Source organism: Tursiops truncatus, chromosome 5 (assembly GCF_011762595.2).
Source record: "Tursiops truncatus isolate mTurTru1 chromosome 5, mTurTru1.mat.Y, whole genome shotgun sequence".
Taxonomy (NCBI): domain Eukaryota; kingdom Metazoa; phylum Chordata; class Mammalia; order Artiodactyla; family Delphinidae; genus Tursiops; species Tursiops truncatus.
The window spans coordinates 42,782,776-42,800,441 of NC_047038.1; the positions used below are offsets into that span (position 1 = coordinate 42,782,776).

Here is a 17,666-nt window from a genome sequence, read left to right on the forward strand (position 1 = left end):
CAGACAGAAAAGCAATAAGGAAACACTGGCCTTAAATGATATATTACACTAGATGTATTTTAAATATATAGAGAACATACTATCCGAATGCAGCACAACACACCTTCTTTTCAAGTGCACATGGAACATTCTCCAGGATAGATCACGTGCTAGGCCACAAAACAAGTTTCAGTAAATTTAAGAAGACTGAAACCATATCAAGAATCTTTTCCAACTACAATGCTGTAAGACTAAAAATCAACTACCTAAAAAAAAAAAAAAAACCAAAACAACCCACACACAAGCACATGGAGGCTAAACAATATGCTACTAAACATCCAATGGATCACTGAAGAAATCAAAAAAGAAATTAAAAAAATACCTGGAGACAAATGAAAATGGAAATACAATGATCCAGTGTCTATGGAACTCAGCAAAAGCAGTTCTAAGAGGCAAGTTTATAGCAATACAAGCCCACACCTCAGGAAACAAGAAAAATCTCAAATAAAAATTTAATCTTATATCCAAAGGAACTAGAAAAAGAACAAACAAAACCCAAAGTTAGCAGAAAGGAAGAAATAATAAAGATCAGAGGAAAATAATAAGAGACTAAAAAACAAAAGAAAAGATCAATGAAACTGAGTTGGTTCTCTGAAAGATAAACAAAATTGATAAACCTTTAGCCAGACTCATCAACATAAAAAGAGAGTCCAAATAAAATAAAAAATGAAAGAAGAGAAATTATAGCTAACACCACAGGAACACAAAGAATTGTAAAAGATTATACTGAGAACAATTATATGCCAATAAAATTGACAACCTAGAAGAAACAGAATAAATTCCTAGAAATGTACAATCTCCCATGACTAAATTAGGAAGAAACAGAAAATATGAACAGACCAATTACCAGTAATGAAATTGAATCAGTAATCAAAAAAACTCCCAGCAAACAGAAGTCCAGGACCAGATGGCTTCACTGGTGAATTCCACCAAAAATTTAAAGAGGAGTTAACATCCATCCTTCTCAAACTATTCCAAAACACTGCAGAGGAGAAAAATGTTTCCAAACTCATTCTACAAGGACAGCATCACCCTGATATCCAAACCAAAGACAACACATGCAAAAGAAAATGACAAGCCAATGTCACTTATGAACATAGATGCAAAAATCCTCAAGAAAGTATCAGCAAACCAAATACAACAATATGTTAAAAGAATCATACACCATGATCAAGTGGAATTCATCCTAGGGATGCAAGGATGATTCAATATGTGCAAATCAATGAACGTGATAACCTTAAGAAACTCAATAATAAAAATCATATGATCACCTCAAGAGATGCAGAAAATGTTTTTGACAAAATTCAACATCCATTTAAGGTTATAGCTTGGAAAACTGTAAGACACTGATGAAAGAAATTAAAGAAAACACAAATAAAAAGATATACCACACTCATGAATTGGAGGAATTAATATTGTTAAAATGACCGTACTACATTCAATGCTATCTCTCTCTGTCAAAATACCAATAGCATTTGTCACAAAATTAAACAAATAATCCTAAATTTGAATGGAAACACAAAAGACCTTGAACAGCCAAAACAATCATGAGAAAGAACAACAAAGCTGGATGTATCAGGCTTCCTGACTTCAAACCATACTACAAAGCTACAGTAATCAAAACAGTATGGTGCTGGCATAAAAAACACACAGAGATCAATGGAACAGAATAGAATCCAGAAGTAAATCCACACTTATATGATCAATTAATCTATGACAAAGGACGCAAGAATATAAATGGGAAAAAGACATCCTCTTCAATAAACAGTATTGGGAAAACTGGAGAGCTACATTAAAAAAGAATCAAACTGGACTTTCTCACAACAAATACAAAAATAAACTTAAAATGGATTAAAGACTTAAATGTAAGGACCCGAAACCATAAACCTCCCAGAAGAAAACACAGGCAGTATGCTCTTTGACACTGGTCTTACCAATAGCTTGGATATGTCTCCTCAGGGCAAGGGCAATAAAAGCAAAAATAAGCAAATAGGGCTACATCAAACTAAAGAGCTTTTGCATGCAAAAAAACAAAAAGAACTCTCAACAAAACAAAAAGGCAGCCTACTGAATGGGAGAAGATACTTGCAAATGATATATCTGACAAAGGGTTAATATCCAAAATATACAAAGAACTCATACAACTTGACATCAAAAAAAACAAACCACCAGGTTAAAAAATGGGCAGCAGACCTGAATAGACATTTTTCCAAAGAAGACATACCGATGGCCAACAGACACATAAAAATATGCTCAACATCATTAAGTACCAGGGAAATGCAAATCAAAACCACAATGAGATACCACCTCACACCTGTCAGAATGGCTGCCAACAAAAAGACAACAAATAACAAGTGTTGGTAAAGATGTGGAGAAAAGTGAACCCTCATGCACTACTGGTGGGACTGCAAATTGGTGCAGCCCCTATGGAGAACAGTATGGAGAATTCTCAAAAAATTAAAAATAGAAATGTCAGCAATTTCACTTCTGAGTATTTATCCAAAGAAAACAAAAACACTAATTCAAAAAGTTATATGCACTCCAGTATTCACTGCTGCATTATTTATATTATTATAAATAAAATTTTAATATAAATATAATTACTATTAATTTTATAATTATAAAATTAGCATACTTGTTTATATTTATAATCTATTAATTATATAATTGTTATTATATCGATTGTATAATATAATTATACATAATTTAATAATGTTATAATTTTTTGCATTATTTATAATAGCCACAAGGTGGAAGCAACCTGAGAGTCCATGGAAAGATAAATGGATAAAGACGATACATACATACATATATATACACACACACACACACACACACACACACACACACACGTATATATATTACTCAGCCATTAAAAAAGAATCTTGCCACTTGAGACAACATGGATGGATCTAGAGGATACTAAGTGAAATAAGTCAGACAGAGAAAGACAAATATGACATGATTTTACTTATATGTGGAATCTAAAAAACAAAACAAAAACAGTCTCAGATACAGAAAACAAACCAGTGGTTGCAAGAAGGGAGAAGGGTAGGGGAAATAGGTGAAGGAGATTAAGAGGTCCTGTTATATAAGTCATGGGGATGTAATATACAGCATAAGGAATATGGTCAATAATACAGTAATAACTTTATGTAAGTTGAGATGGTTACCAGACTTACCACAGTGATCATTTCATAATGTATGCAACTGTCAGGTCATTACGCAGTACACTTAAAACTAACATAATATTGTACATCAACTATATTTCAATGAAAAATAAATTTAGAAGAAATTTTAAAGCATTAACTATCCTTAATAATGGAACAGCAGTAATATTTAAAAATTAAATGCAGATTATGCCATCTCCCCATGAAATGGGTGGGGGTGGTGGGGGTGGCAGAAAAACAGTTTCCACATGCAATGTGCTCACATGTTGAAGTCAGTTTGGTTCAAGACTGCCAAGTCCTATTTAATGGTTTTCTAACATCAAGTGGCACAGGACAAGGCAAAAGGGGGGCACCTCCATTACCTGGAACCCCTGGGAAATTAGCTGCTCAAATTAATTAATTTATGAAGAATAACATTTAAGCCAAGTCCCAAAATATCATTTAATCATGATTTTTTCCATTAAGTATTATCAAAAATTTTACTCCCCAAATATTACACTGTTTTCTGATTACATGGGTATAAACTTGAGTACTCCCTTGATGACTTGGGACCTGGTTATAGATAACTAATTTTACCGTGCAGTTGGATGGGAGTCACTCCAGAAGACTTATTTTAGTTTGTTTTCTTGAAATAGTCCCTGATGTCAACTTTTCAAATGAACTTTATTAATCATTTAAGGAAATGAAAGTACAGTAACGACAAAACAGTCAACCTACAAAATAAAACTTCTGACCCTGTAACGGTTCACTAAACTCAGATTTCCTCTCAAGTTCTCTAAGGGAATCCAGAACGTTTTTTCCTTTGTGCTTAGGCCAGACTTTTAAAGGAGGCAGCTAGGCGCAGTAGTGCCACAAGAGGCATGAGGACTTAAGCTAAGAGACACAAACTTAAAGGGTAAGATGGTCTGCTTCCAGAGCTGCCCTATCCTCCATACAAGAAACTTGAGGGGTTCCATCTTATATTTCACAAATGTTAATAGCAATGGAATCAAAATGAGGAAACTCTTAGAGAAAAGTGAAATTTCAGAGCCATTAGATGTCCTTCCTTAGAGGTGATCTTCCCTCACAGTATTTAGTTCAAATGTTAGTTAAATTTAAAAGCAGAGTGACTTCTTATTTATTTTCTCGTCAAATGTTTCTTCCTTCATCTTTAGACAACTCTGTGTAAAATAGTTTTCTCTTAGCCTGAACTGAAATCTGTCTATCTATAGTTTGTATCTTTCCTGCTCTTCCTCTTCCTCAATAAAACAAACAAAAAATACCTGGGACCACAAAGAACATAATTGCAAGATTACCTCCTCTTCCACAGCCTTACAGATATTTATAAAAATAGGTGGCATGCTGCTGACTGTTCTCTTCTTTGTGACATAAATTATACATAGCATGACATAAAATTGACTCAATATGTGCCTTTCTGAATAACAGGTCTCCATTCCAATTATTATTTCAAACAGCAATGAAGATAAGCTTACAAATTCAAATTCTGACGACTGCACAATAAATTTCAAAAAGACAATTCAGCTCAATAAAATCAGGTATCTGTCTAAAACTATTCATTTGTCAGAGTCATGATTTCATGGGAGTTCAAAAGACCTATTTAGTCCCATTTCACAGTAAAGTAACCCTGGATTGAGATTTACAACAAAATCAAAACACAAAAGAAATTACTTGGTAAAGTCCTCAAAGTAGATTTTATTTATACATTTCTTCAAATGACTGTGGAACTTTTAAAAACCCCTCCCCCAAATGTGACAATTTACGGACAGTGGTGGGAACCAGGGGTCTTTGAAGAAAGCGAATACAAAGACACTGGTGCTGTGCCAGCTCCCTGAGCTAACACCAAGAAGCCAATTTATTTTATAATCTTAAAGAATCTTATATGTGGATATGTTTGAATTGGCCCTCTGAGAATTGTTCAAATAAAGGAAACATTATGGAAAGGAGACTGGTTTCCAAACTGTACAGTCTCTGAAAATAAAACTTCAAAAATGTATGTCTGAAAAGATCTGCAAGACTTGGTACAGTGTTTATCTATGAAGAGAACCAATAACCCATTGACTTCAAAACTCAAAATAATCTAAAAAATACTTTAAATGGCATGGCATTAGTGACATTTTTTTCAAAATATTTAGTTTAAAAGAAATCTGATAAAATTGTTCTCACCCTATGAAAAAGACCTAATCCCTTTCTAAAACAAAAATAGGATTTGCAAGAGAAACAACACTGTACAATTCACTGGTAAATTAAGATTTCCGAGGCTGGAAGAAATGGGGCCAAAACAAGTCACACTCAAAAAGGGATGATTAACACAAGAAATGTGCTATAAGTAAAGTGCATGAAAGGAAGCCTGCTCAGCTAAATGAAGTAGACAAAGGTCAGAAGTCAAGGGTCATTCGCCAGAGCGGCAGCAGGCTCGAAAACCACACTGCAAATTCTGGCATCCACTGGCGGTGTCAGCATGAGGACCTGTATGAAAACAGAGAAGTGTGAAAGGAGGAATTTCTTATCACACAAAAATAATCTTGCTAATGAAAGAAGTAAAACACATTTTTTTTTAACTAGTAATACATTTGTAACATAGAAGTAAAATCCCACAATGAGTGTATAAAAAATTATTCAGCACAAAAATCGCCAACAGCAGTTTGACTTTAACTAATATAGGTAAATGAAAAAGAAGAATGAAAAGAAGTAATTTTTTGGCAACAATCTTACAAAATAAAAAATCCAAGAAGAAAAGAGATAACCCACAGAAACAAGACTGCCAGGATAACTTCACAATGGATTTCTTGTATCATGAACATCTTTCCTAGAAATATAATTAAGGCAAAAACAACCTTATCTATAATAGATAAGCTAAAGAATCCAGTATTGAGCAATTATAATAAATATTACATTCAAAATTTTTGTTAAAAATAAACTACGTAGATATAGCCTTAACATATTGTTATTTAATATCTGTACCCAAAATAAGTCATGTGATAGGGTTAGGTGAAATTATCTTCCAGAATTAAATATGTAATGAATGAATAATTAAAAACATATCTAAGACATAATAAAAGTTATGATCCAATTACAAAGAAAAGTAATAATACATTTGTGGAATAACTGACATTTTATTCCAATCACATTATGCTACCCAGACACTAGATTAAAAGATCCATTAGGGAACAAAGCTGAGAATTAGAAAGTATCAAAGAGATATCATGGCGCATATTCAAATGTCAAGTACTCTGAATGAATCACAGTTTTCATAAAGGCGAGCAAATGCGGAAAAAGACATTTTAACTATATTGAAGCCTTTCAGTATGTCTGCACCATGAACAAAGTTAATTAGTTCTTTCATCAATTAGAACCAAAATACTTGCATTTTTGATACGTAAGGACCATAAAAGTACATGAAATATATTTTTATTATAGAAAATAATATTTATTTTATCAAATGGATTATAATTGAAAAATCACTGGAATGATATCAAGACTTTAACTTAGAAAAATATATTATATTAGCTTTCTTTGTCTTTTGAAGTAGCGATCCATTGCAAAAGAAGGCAATTATGCTAATACCAACATAAGAAAATAACTACTTGCAAATAAACACATAGAACACACTTATTTACCAGAATTTAACTTTTTTTTGTATTCCTGTAATGGCAATATACAAAATACAAAGGACTAATTTCTTAGGATATACAATCAATGAAGTATAGCATTCATATATTTCACTAATGGAAATAATAATGTATCTTTAAGTAAGAAAAGAAACTAATGAACTTTACAAGCATAGTGGAACTGCAATAGCTTATGATTTCATTTATTTTCAAATACTTATGCTTAACTTTTAAAGTAATATAATGCCTGGGATACGGGGAGCAGGTATGGGAATGGGCAATAGTATATGAAAAAAGATTGACCACAGGTTTATAACTGCTGAAGCCAATGATCCATAAAGCTTCTTTATATTATTATGTTTATATATTTAAAAGGTTCTATAATAAAAGTTTAAAGTCATTTCAAATATAAAACTGAATTACCACAAGCTTATTTTTTATTTAATCAAAATTAAAATCTATTCTATTTTGAAAATGAAAAGTTAAATGTGTCAAATACTTAAAATTCATAAAGTAGCATTTTTGTTAAGACTATTTTCTCTTAAGACACAATGCTAGTCATCTTAATCAAAGAGTCAAAATGAAATTTCTTAGTACATTAGAGCCTTTCTCCAAGAGCCAATCTCCTACCTCACTATCATTGCCCTGCCCTGACACAGTCCCTGTGATGAAATGCTTAAACTGGTGGTTTTTGCAAAAACACATCTATCATTTTCTCAGTATATAATTCTAACTTTTTTGAAAGGGAGAAATATGAGGAAAGAGACATGGAGACTTTGGTACAATATTCCAAACTGAAACTCCCAACAATACTTCAAAATGTCTATACTCCTATTTTTAAAAGCACAGAAAGGTAAGGAAGAAATTTTATACTGCAATCACACGCCTAGGGAAAAATCATAAGCGATGGCTGAAAGCAATCAAAGTAAAGTATGCTACTGGTTTTCAAGAGAGAAAATTAAATGGGAGTCTCAAAGGAGCCAACTGGATCAAGGAATCTAATCAAAAGATTCATATTTTTCCAAACACAGGCATACTTCATTTAATTGTGCTTCACTTTATTGCACTTTGCAGATACTGCATTTTTTACAAACTAAAGGTGTGTGGCAACCTTGCACTGAGCAAGTCTATTGGCACCATTTTTCCAACAACATTTGCTCACTTCCTGTCTCTCTGGCACATTTTGGTAATTCTCACAATATTTCAAGCTTTTTCATTATTATTATATTTGTTATGGTCATCTGTGATCAGTGATCTTTGATGTTACTACTATGACTCACTGAAGGCTCAGATGATGGTTAAAATTTTTTAGCAAAAAAGTATTTTTAAATTAAAGTATGGACGTTGCTTTTTTTAGACAATGCTTTTGCACTTAATAGACTACAGTATAGTGCAAACATAACTTTTATATACACTGGGAAACCAAAATATTCACGTGGCTCACTTTATTGCAATATTCACTTTATTATGGTGGTCTGGAACCAAACTCACAATATCTCCAAGGTATGCCTGTACCACACAGTTTTTCACCAACCTCCCCCAACAAAGAGGCTCAGGATCCTCAGTCTCCACTCCGGTGACCTGAGTCACTTTTTGCTCTCAAAGTCTAAGGGATGGAAGTAGGGATAATATGGGAAGAAAAATGTAGGAATAAAAATATGTGTCCTATATTAGGTAGAAAGTAACCCTCTCCTGATATCTGTCAGCATCTCCTTATTCATCACAAAACAAAGTTCACGCTCATATTGCTATAAAATGTGCTCCCTTTCTCAGATACACACCAGAATATCTTAGTTTCAATGGAAATCTAAGGGCATAAATTGTGCTTAACCAACAACTGTAATACTAACTACCTCAAAACTACAATCCCATCATAAGGTGAATGACATTCCAGGTGACTGATCCTAAAAATCCATAAAAGTGGTATCATCCATGAATGCGTTTTATTTTGTTGAAGGCCTAGGGCAAAGCAAAAGTGAAGACAACCGCTGTTTGTAAGTTAGTTTCATACTGTAGAAAACAGGGGAGAAAGCAATTTCCAAAGCATGGAAATCATAAGCAATGTTAACAGTTAAGACCCTTAAGCATCACAGAAGGACTATTTAGAAAAGGGAATAAATGGACAACAGAATAAACAGGCAACAGAAAAAGTGAGGTAGAATTGGAAAGAAACATGACTAAGATATGTTGGGTTGCCAAATATCTCAAGTAGACAGCTGTGCTTCCACAGACATGGAATTTCAAAGGTAAACATTTGACTTATCACCAGTAAATGTCAATCTTGATATGAGATAATAAACCCAATGGTTATAACAGATGCGGGCTAAATTACGGTAAAGGATAATAAAACAGAAAAATAACATTTGCATAATCATTAAATAAAATCTTTAAATGCATGGTAAAAATAAATTTTGTAAGAGAGCATTTTTTAAAATATTAGTTAAGAAGAGCTATAATGGTAGCTATTGTTATTTTCCCAAATTTTTATTACTGAATTGTTTGTTTTTCCTAGATTTTAAGCGTATTACTTATGCTGTATATCTGCACTTACCTTCACTTACCTTTAATTCCTCTTTAACTTAAATTAGAAACATAAGAGAGCAAATCATCTGAAACTGTGTCACCTACTATGATCTAATCTATCTTAATTCACAAATTAAACATACATTGAAATGCAAATCAGTACAACAAGTTTATTTGCTATCATTGTTCAAATGTTCTTCAGAGCTCTAAAACTAGGCAATTCCATCTAACACTTCTTAAATGACAAGGAATTTTTTAAATGTTATGGCTAAGAAGCCTTTTTTTATACTTAAATCTTAACTTTTTTATCAATCAAATAACAAATTTAAATGTCATGAAAGAATCATTAAGAATAAAAATGGCATTTTATGCTTAGTATAGTGCCTTGCTGGCAGCAGACACTGTTTGAATATCTGATTACTAATTTATCTTCTCCAAAATCTCTGCTAATGCTTAGGAAATAGAAAATTTTGTTTTACTTAGCACTTTTTAGTTAATGAGTATTATTTATCAGCATTTACTTCTTTTAGTTAGTAACCTGGTAGTTAACTATGTAAACTCTCTTTTGACAAAATACATTTTTAGTTAAGTGTTACTCTCAAATATTAAAATATAATGTGTCACCTAAATATGCTCCCTATTAGTTTAAGAACATGTATAAAAATATTGACTACTTTCAGAAATAATAAAAATAATAATGAAAAGGGAGCTAAATATTTACAGTCACTAAGTATTTGTACAAGTTGAATTATAATAAAAGATACTGGATGAATCCTGTGTCATCTTGCAAAACTGGATACAATGCAACTTTATTCTAACACTTTCTAGTGTCGATATGGCCTTTTAAGGAAAAGATTGTATCAGGGCATTGCTTTATGAGCAACTGGCTGGAACTCTGGAACATAAGTTCACATGACAAGTCACCCTGTAAACTTTAAAGGATTTCCATTTCCCCCAAATCATGCTTTAAGAAGCTGTAAAAGGAGACTTGGTATTGGATTATACAAGCACGGTCAATTTCCTTTCAAACATTTTAAAGTCAGATATGTTCATTAAAATTCATTTATTGAAAACTACCACTCATTTATCAAAAAAAAATCTTAACATACAACAAAAAGAATGTAGCAGCTCCTTTGGAACACTTTAATATTTATATATTCAAAACCAGTCAAGATGAAAGGGATTCTAACATACTAACAAAGTGCAAAAGTTTTTATTTAAGTATTTAACTTTATCCCAACACCTAAATTATTTCAAGAAGTTTTTTTTAAAAAGACACACACACACAAAAGTAGTAGGCAGATCATAAAAATGAAGTGAAACCCAATCCCCCTACCAATCCAATAACATCTATATACCCCAAAATAAGTATAACAAATTAGGTTCTGAGATTTATTCCCACCAGCATAACCTATGCTGAAATCAGTGTAGACAATTCAAATGCAACCTACCAATAAGGTGTTTTTCTTACAAAAAATAATTGCTTACTGATTACTTTTCATAATATATCCTATAAGCCTTAGTAAGTATAACAGTGAACCCACAATGACATAACCATGTATTAAAAATATATATATATATTTTTATTGCATCCCCAAAAGCAGCAAGTGCTGCACTGTAGCACTCACACCTTCTTTTGTACACTTAGCAGGTTGCAACTAAAATGACATTAATTTTCCCCATTCCTTCTTATACACTAAAGGCAACAGAGAGCAAAGAAATGCTTGAAGTTAGTGTTGCTATTTCAAGAACATGGGAGGTCATCTCCTGCATCACCAATGATTCAAGAAACAAAAGAGCTGCTATCTCCTGTCTCTTCATATACATTTTAAGAAAAATCTAATCTCTGAGAAACAGCAGATTTGCTAACTTCTCTGCCTACTGGTATGTCATTAAAGAAGATACTATTCCTCTAGTCTTGCTGGCGTCTGTCAATTTTTCTGCCTGAGAGACTCCGTTTATCTTCCCATGATCTTAAGATGAACTGGACTCTCAAAAATAACAATACATGGGCTTCCCTGGTGGCGCAGTGGTTGGGAGTCCGCCTGCTAATGCAGGGGACATGGGTTCGTGCCCCGGTCCGGGAAGATCCCACATGCCACAGAGTAGTTGGGCCCATGAGCCATGGCTGCTGAGCCTGTGCACCGGAGCCTGTGCTCCGCAACAGGAGAGGCCACAACAGTGAGAGGCCCACATACCGCAAAAAAAAAAAAAAAAAAAAAAAAAAACATGATGTAAAAAGACACAGTAGAATCTGAACCATGTAAATTTTTTCCAATTATAAATACAGGAGGTTGACTTCCTTACTAATAGTTGAGGAGCAGCTTTTTATGCTTCAGGACTTCAGTCTCTACCAGTGATTATCAAATGCCCAACAGGGCACTGAACGTACTTTGAAAAAGCACATTAAACAGTCCCACTGCAGGGCAGGAATACGCTTAAAAAATAAAACAAGGGGTTTCCCTGGTGGCGCAGTGGTTGAGAGTCCGGCTGCCGATGCAGCGGACACGGTTCGTGTCCCGGTCTGGGAAGATCCCACATGCCGCCGAGTGGCTGGGCCCGTGAGCCATGGCCGCCGAGCCTGCGCGTCCGGAGCCTGTGCTCCGCAAGGGGAGAGGCCACAACAGTGAGAGGCCCACGTACCACAAAAAAAATAAAAAAAATAAAACAAAACAAAAAAAATCAAGAAATGTTTACCTGATGACTGTTAAAAGTAGGTTCAGGGTTCAATCTCCATAATACTATAGGAATTTTAATCACATTTAAAGCACCTCAGCCTCTTCCCAATACCACACTCACCATCCTCCTCAATCTTCCAAGAGATTTATTTGGAACCAGATTCAGGGTCCCTGAGGAGTTCACATTACCAAAGTCCTCCTTTTTCTACTACATTATGAAGTTTTCTTGTCCTACAAGAAAACTAACTCTAACATCCCTAAGAATTAGGTGTATCTAGAACAGCAATACGCTGTATTGTTAATGAGTGCTCTTTCACTCTAGAGGAATTTCCCAAAATTTTATAAGAATTGTAGTAATTCTATAAAAACTTGTCACTTTGGATTGATTAAACTATTACATATTTCTAAAATCTGGCAGAATGGATAGTTGAGATATCTCTCCAAAAGAAAACTTATCTTTAGAAAGATAAGAAAACTTATCTTTAGAAAGATAAGAAAATTTATCTTTAGAAAGATAAGAAAACTTATCTTTCAGACTAAACCTGAAAGTAAAAAATGTTTGGTAATCAGAAATCTAGAAAACAAAATAGAAACCCTAAGAATTTTCAAAACTGTTAAAAATTTTTAAATCAACTCCTCCAAAATTATCCCATTGTTAAAAGGCATTACCGTTAATGTTGTCACAGTAGTAAAAGTATTCATCATTTAGAGAAGGACATGCTGAAACCAAATCCTGCAGGCCTGCACCAGTTACAGTAAGACAACCAGAGAGATTAAGGTGCTCCAAATAAGGCAGCCCTCCTCCCAGAGTCAAAACCCTGTAAGAGAAGCAATTCAACAATTAGAATATATTAACAATTAAAATGTATTGTAAAATCTATGAAAACTTATGTATTCCTATGGCCCAATGGACTATTAACAGACCTTTCAATCTGGTAATGAAAAATTAAAGTATCTCTATAAAACATGACAACTAACTTCATCCTTAGGCAGGATACATTTAACAGAGACATTTCTGAAGACATTCAATAAACAAGTCTATGAAATGTTCTTTATAAGAACATTACAGTAACTCAATTCTTACAGGAAGGAAGTAATGAATCCTGGAATTGTAATCTTCACTCTCCTACTAAACTAAGTAAAAATTATCAAGAAAATTACTAAACAGTTTGGCAGTTCCTCAAAGAGTTAAAGAATCAGCATATACCCAAGAGAAGTGAAAACATATGTTCACAGAAAAACTTGCAAACAAATGTTCACAGCAGCATTATTCATAATATCCAAAAAGTGGAAACAATCCAAATGTCCACTAATCAATGAGTGGATAAACAAAATTTAGTATAAGTATCATGTAGCCATAAAGAACTGATACATGCCACAGCATGCATGAACCTTGAAAATACTGTGCTAAGTGAAAAAAATCATACACAAAAGACCACATACTATGTAATTCCACTTATATGAAATATCCAAAATAAGCAGAATAGACAGACAAAGTAAATTAGTGGCTACCAGGGGCTGGGGGCAAAGAGGAATGAAGAATGACTGCTAATGAGTAAATGGTTTCTTTTTGGTTTAATGAAAATGTTTCTAATTTGATAGTGGTAATGGTTGCCAACCTTATAAGTATACTAAAACCACTGATTTGTACCCTTTAAAAGAATGAATCTAATGTGAATTTCATTTCAGTAAAAATGAAAACATTGCTTTTCATGGCATACCCTAGAAGAATTTTAAAAAAACAATTTACATAAAAAGAATAAAATGAGAAATTGACTGAAATGACAATGGCAGAGCTGAAAAATATCAAGAGCAAAACTGAGAACATCAATTCCCTCTATAGAACAGCAAAAACTGGGAAAACTAGAGACAGTCTATCTTGACAGCACTATCCAAAAACTAATAATACAATAAATTTAGTAAAAAAACAAATAGCATGATTATGCAGATACATGGAAATTAGGAAGTAAAGGTAAGTAAAAGTATGTAAACTACTGAGATTAGAATAAACTATGGAAATATTTATATATTCAGTGACAGGCACTGATGGACAAAGATCAGTACATACATTTTAATGTTTTGTCATTGCATGTTTACAAGAAAAACCTGGCCTATCAAAAAGAGCTTATCAAGACCCCAATACACGTGAGAGATTTAAATGCATACTTCTCCTTATATTTTGACTGAAAAAGACTGACTTTTTCTTAAATCATAGATTCCCTGATCCATTCCTACAGTTTAAATTAGTAACAGTGGCAGTTCAGAACTTCAGTGGCTTGACTGGGCCACAGTAATTACAAATAGACATCTTTAAAGGAAGACTATTGTTTAAAGTTTATTGATTCTTTTTTTCCTATAAAGTTGAATAGCTCAGAATAAAAAATAAAACAGCTTCTAAAAAGTGGTCTAAAAGATCTCAGAAGGTATCTCAATGCAGAAACTGCTTCATGTTCTAACACTTACAAATTTTCAGTACACTGAGGACAGACTGCATGGAATGTAAAACTTTGTATCACAAATACACTTGAGTAAACTGTATATGCATTCACTGAGTCTAGTGGGATATCAAACAAGACAAAAGTAAACAAGCAGTTATAATATCATATGATGAATGCTCTCCTGGGAACGTATTTAAGGGCCTTGGTGGAGGGAGGGGGACAGGGGTCACAAACGGTTTCCCTTAAAAAGTGACGTTTAAACTGGAATGGAGATAGAAATGAACAGAAGTTAGCCAATGAACGTTTGTTAGAGAGAGAGCAAATGCAAATGTATGAAGACAGAGAAATACAGTACAGGCATACCTCAGAGATATTGCAGGTTGAGTTCCAGACCACCACAATAAAGCGAATATCACAATAAAGCAAGCCACACAATTTTTTTGGTTTTCTGGTGCATATAAAAAAGTTAGGTTTACATTATACTGTAGTCTATTAAGTATGCAATAGCAGTATGTCTAAAAAACTATATGCATACCTTAATTAAAAATACTTTATTTTATTGCTAATTGCTAAAAATACTTATTGTATCATCTGAGCCTTCAGCAGCAAGTCATAATCTTTTTGCTGGTGGAGGGTCTTGCCTCCATGTTGACGGCTGCTGACTGATCGAGGTGGTGGTTGAAGGCTGGGGTGGCCGTGGCGGTTTCTTAAGATAAGACAACAATGAAGTTTTTTTTGCTGCATTGACTGACTCTTCCTTCCACGAATGATTGCTCTGTAGCATTTTGCCCTACTTCTTTCAAAATTGGAGTCAATTACTTTCAAACCCTGCCACTGCTTTAACAATTAAGTTTATGTAATATTCTAAATCTTTTGTTGCCACTTCAACAGTCTTCACAGCATTTTCACCAGGAGTAGATTCCATCGGAAGAAACCACTTTCTTTGTTCATCCATAAGAAACAACTCCTTATCCATTAAAGTTTTATTACGGATATAATTCAGTCACATTTTCATACTCTACTTTTAATTCTAGTTCTCTTGCTATTTCTAACCTGCAGTTACTTCCTCCAGTGAAGTCTTGAACCCCTCAAAGTCATTCATGAGGGCTGTAATCAATTTCTTCTAAAATCCTGTTAATGTTGATATTCTGATATGTTCCCAAGAATCACAAATGTTCTTCATCGCATCTAGAATAGTGAATCCTTTCAAGAAGATTTTCAATTTACTTTGCCTAGCTCAGAGGAATCACTACCTAAGGCAGCTACATAGCCTTACAAAATATATTTCTTAAATAGTAAGACTTGAAAGTTGAAATGCCTCCTGGATCAATGGGCTGCAAAATGGATGTTGTGTTAGCAGGCATGAAAACAACATTAATCTCAGCGACTTCCCTGGTGGCACAGTGGTTAAGAATCGCCTGCCAATGCAGGGGACACGGGTTCGATCCCTGGTCCGGGAAGATCCCACATGTCATGAAGCAAGTAAGCCCGTGCACCACAACTACTGAGCCTGCGCTCTAGAGCCCACGAGCCAGCTACTGAGCCCACGTGCCCCAACTACTGAAGCCCGCACACCTAGAGCCTATGCTCTGAGACAAGAGAAGCCACTGAAACAAAAAGCCCGTGCACTGCAACAAAGAGTAGCCCCTGCTCACCACAACTACAGAAAGCCCGTGCACAGCAACGAAGACCCAACACAGCAAAAAATAAATAAATTTATAAAACAAACAACAACAAAAAACATTAATCTCATGGTACATCTCCATCAGAGCTCTTGGGTGAGCAAGTACATTATCTCTGAGCAGTATTTTGAAAGGAACCTTTTTCTTCCTAAGCAGTAGGTCTCAACAGTGGGCTTAAAAAGTCAGTAAATCATGTTGTAAACAGATGTGCTGTCATCCAGGCTTTGTGGTTTCATTTACAGAGCACAAGCAGAGTAGATTTAGCATCATTCTTAAGGGCCCTAGGATTTTCAGAATGGTAAATAAGCACTGGCTTCAACGAAGCCACCAGCTGCATTAACCCCTAATAGAAGAGTCAGCCTGTCCTTTGAAGCCAGGCACTGACTTCTCCTCTGTACTCACCTTGCACTTTTATGTTATGGCTTCTTTCCTTAAATCTCATGAACCAACCTCTGCTCGCTTCCAACTTTTCTTCTGCAGCTTCCTCACCTCAGCCTTCACAGAACTGAAGAGAGTTAGGGTCTTGCTGTGAATTAGGCTTTGGCTTAAAAGAATACTGTGGCTAGTTTGATCTTCTATCCAGACCACTAAAACTTTCTCCTTATCAGCAAAAAGGCTGTTTCACTTTCTTACCATTCATGTGTTCAATAGAGTAGCACTTTTAATTTCCTTCAAGAACTTCTCCTTTGCTTGTATAGCCTGGCTAACTGTTTGGTGCAAAAGACCTAGCTTTCAGCCTATCTTGCTTGGCTTTTGACGTGCCTTCCTCACTAAGTGTAATCATTTCTAGATTTTGATTTAAAGTGAGAGATGTGTGACTCATTTTACTTGAATACTTAGAGGCCACTGTAGGGTTATTGATTGGCCTAATTTCAATACTGTTGTGTCTCAGGAAATAGGGTGGCAGGAGAAGATGGAGAGAGATGGGGGAATAGCCAGTTGAAGCAGTCAGAACACACACAGTATTTATCGATTAAGTTTGCCATCTTATATGGTTTGTGGCACTCCAAAACAATTACAGTAGTATCATCAGAGATCACTGATCACAGATCACCATAACAAATATAATAATAATGGAAGTTTGAAATACTGAAGAATTAAAGTGTGACACAAAAACGTGAAGCAAGCAAATATCGTTAGAAAAATGGGACTGACAGACCTGCTCGATACAAGGTTGCCACAAACCTTCAATTTGTATAAGACGCAATTATCTGCAAAGCACAATAAAGCAAAGTACAATGAAACAAGGTATGCCTGTATACCTGGAGGAAACGAAAATAGCTGAGTATGGTTAAAGAAAGGATGGTTTTGTGTGTTTGTGTGTTATGTTTATGTTTACCTACTTGCTGTCTTTTTTTTGGCAGAGGTGAAGATGTGAGGAAGTAAAAGGAAGAGATTTAAAGAAGGTAACAAGATATAAACTACAGAGGCAAGCAAGGGCCAAGAATCTGAACTTTAACCAAAGGGCAATAAGACTCACTGAAACGCTTAAAGGAGTAATAACAAGTAATAAGAAATGCATGCTAGA

General features: G+C 34.4%; 1 protein-coding gene across 3 annotated transcripts in view; it reads right to left on the reverse strand.

Annotated features, from left to right (window-relative positions):
* Window positions 1-4,881: 4,881 nt before the first annotated feature.
* The window catches only part of FBXL5 (F-box and leucine rich repeat protein 5), a 50,380-nt gene continuing 37,595 nt past the window's right edge, over window positions 4,882-17,666 (reverse strand). The window contains exons 10-12 of one of the 3 annotated variants that reach the window (XM_033856873.2): window positions 15,040-15,162; window positions 12,688-12,836; window positions 4,882-5,675 (exon numbers count right to left, since the gene is read on the reverse strand). In XM_033856873.2, coding sequence (XP_033712764.1) covers window positions 5,599-5,675; window positions 12,688-12,836; window positions 15,040-15,162 — 349 coding nt within the window. In that variant the 3' untranslated portion in view covers window positions 4,882-5,598. Of the gene's footprint in view, window positions 5,676-12,687; window positions 12,837-15,039; window positions 15,163-16,540; window positions 16,644-17,666 lie in introns of those variants that run through there. The other 2 variants (XM_019928452.3, XM_073805079.1) reach the window with 2 other exon arrangements.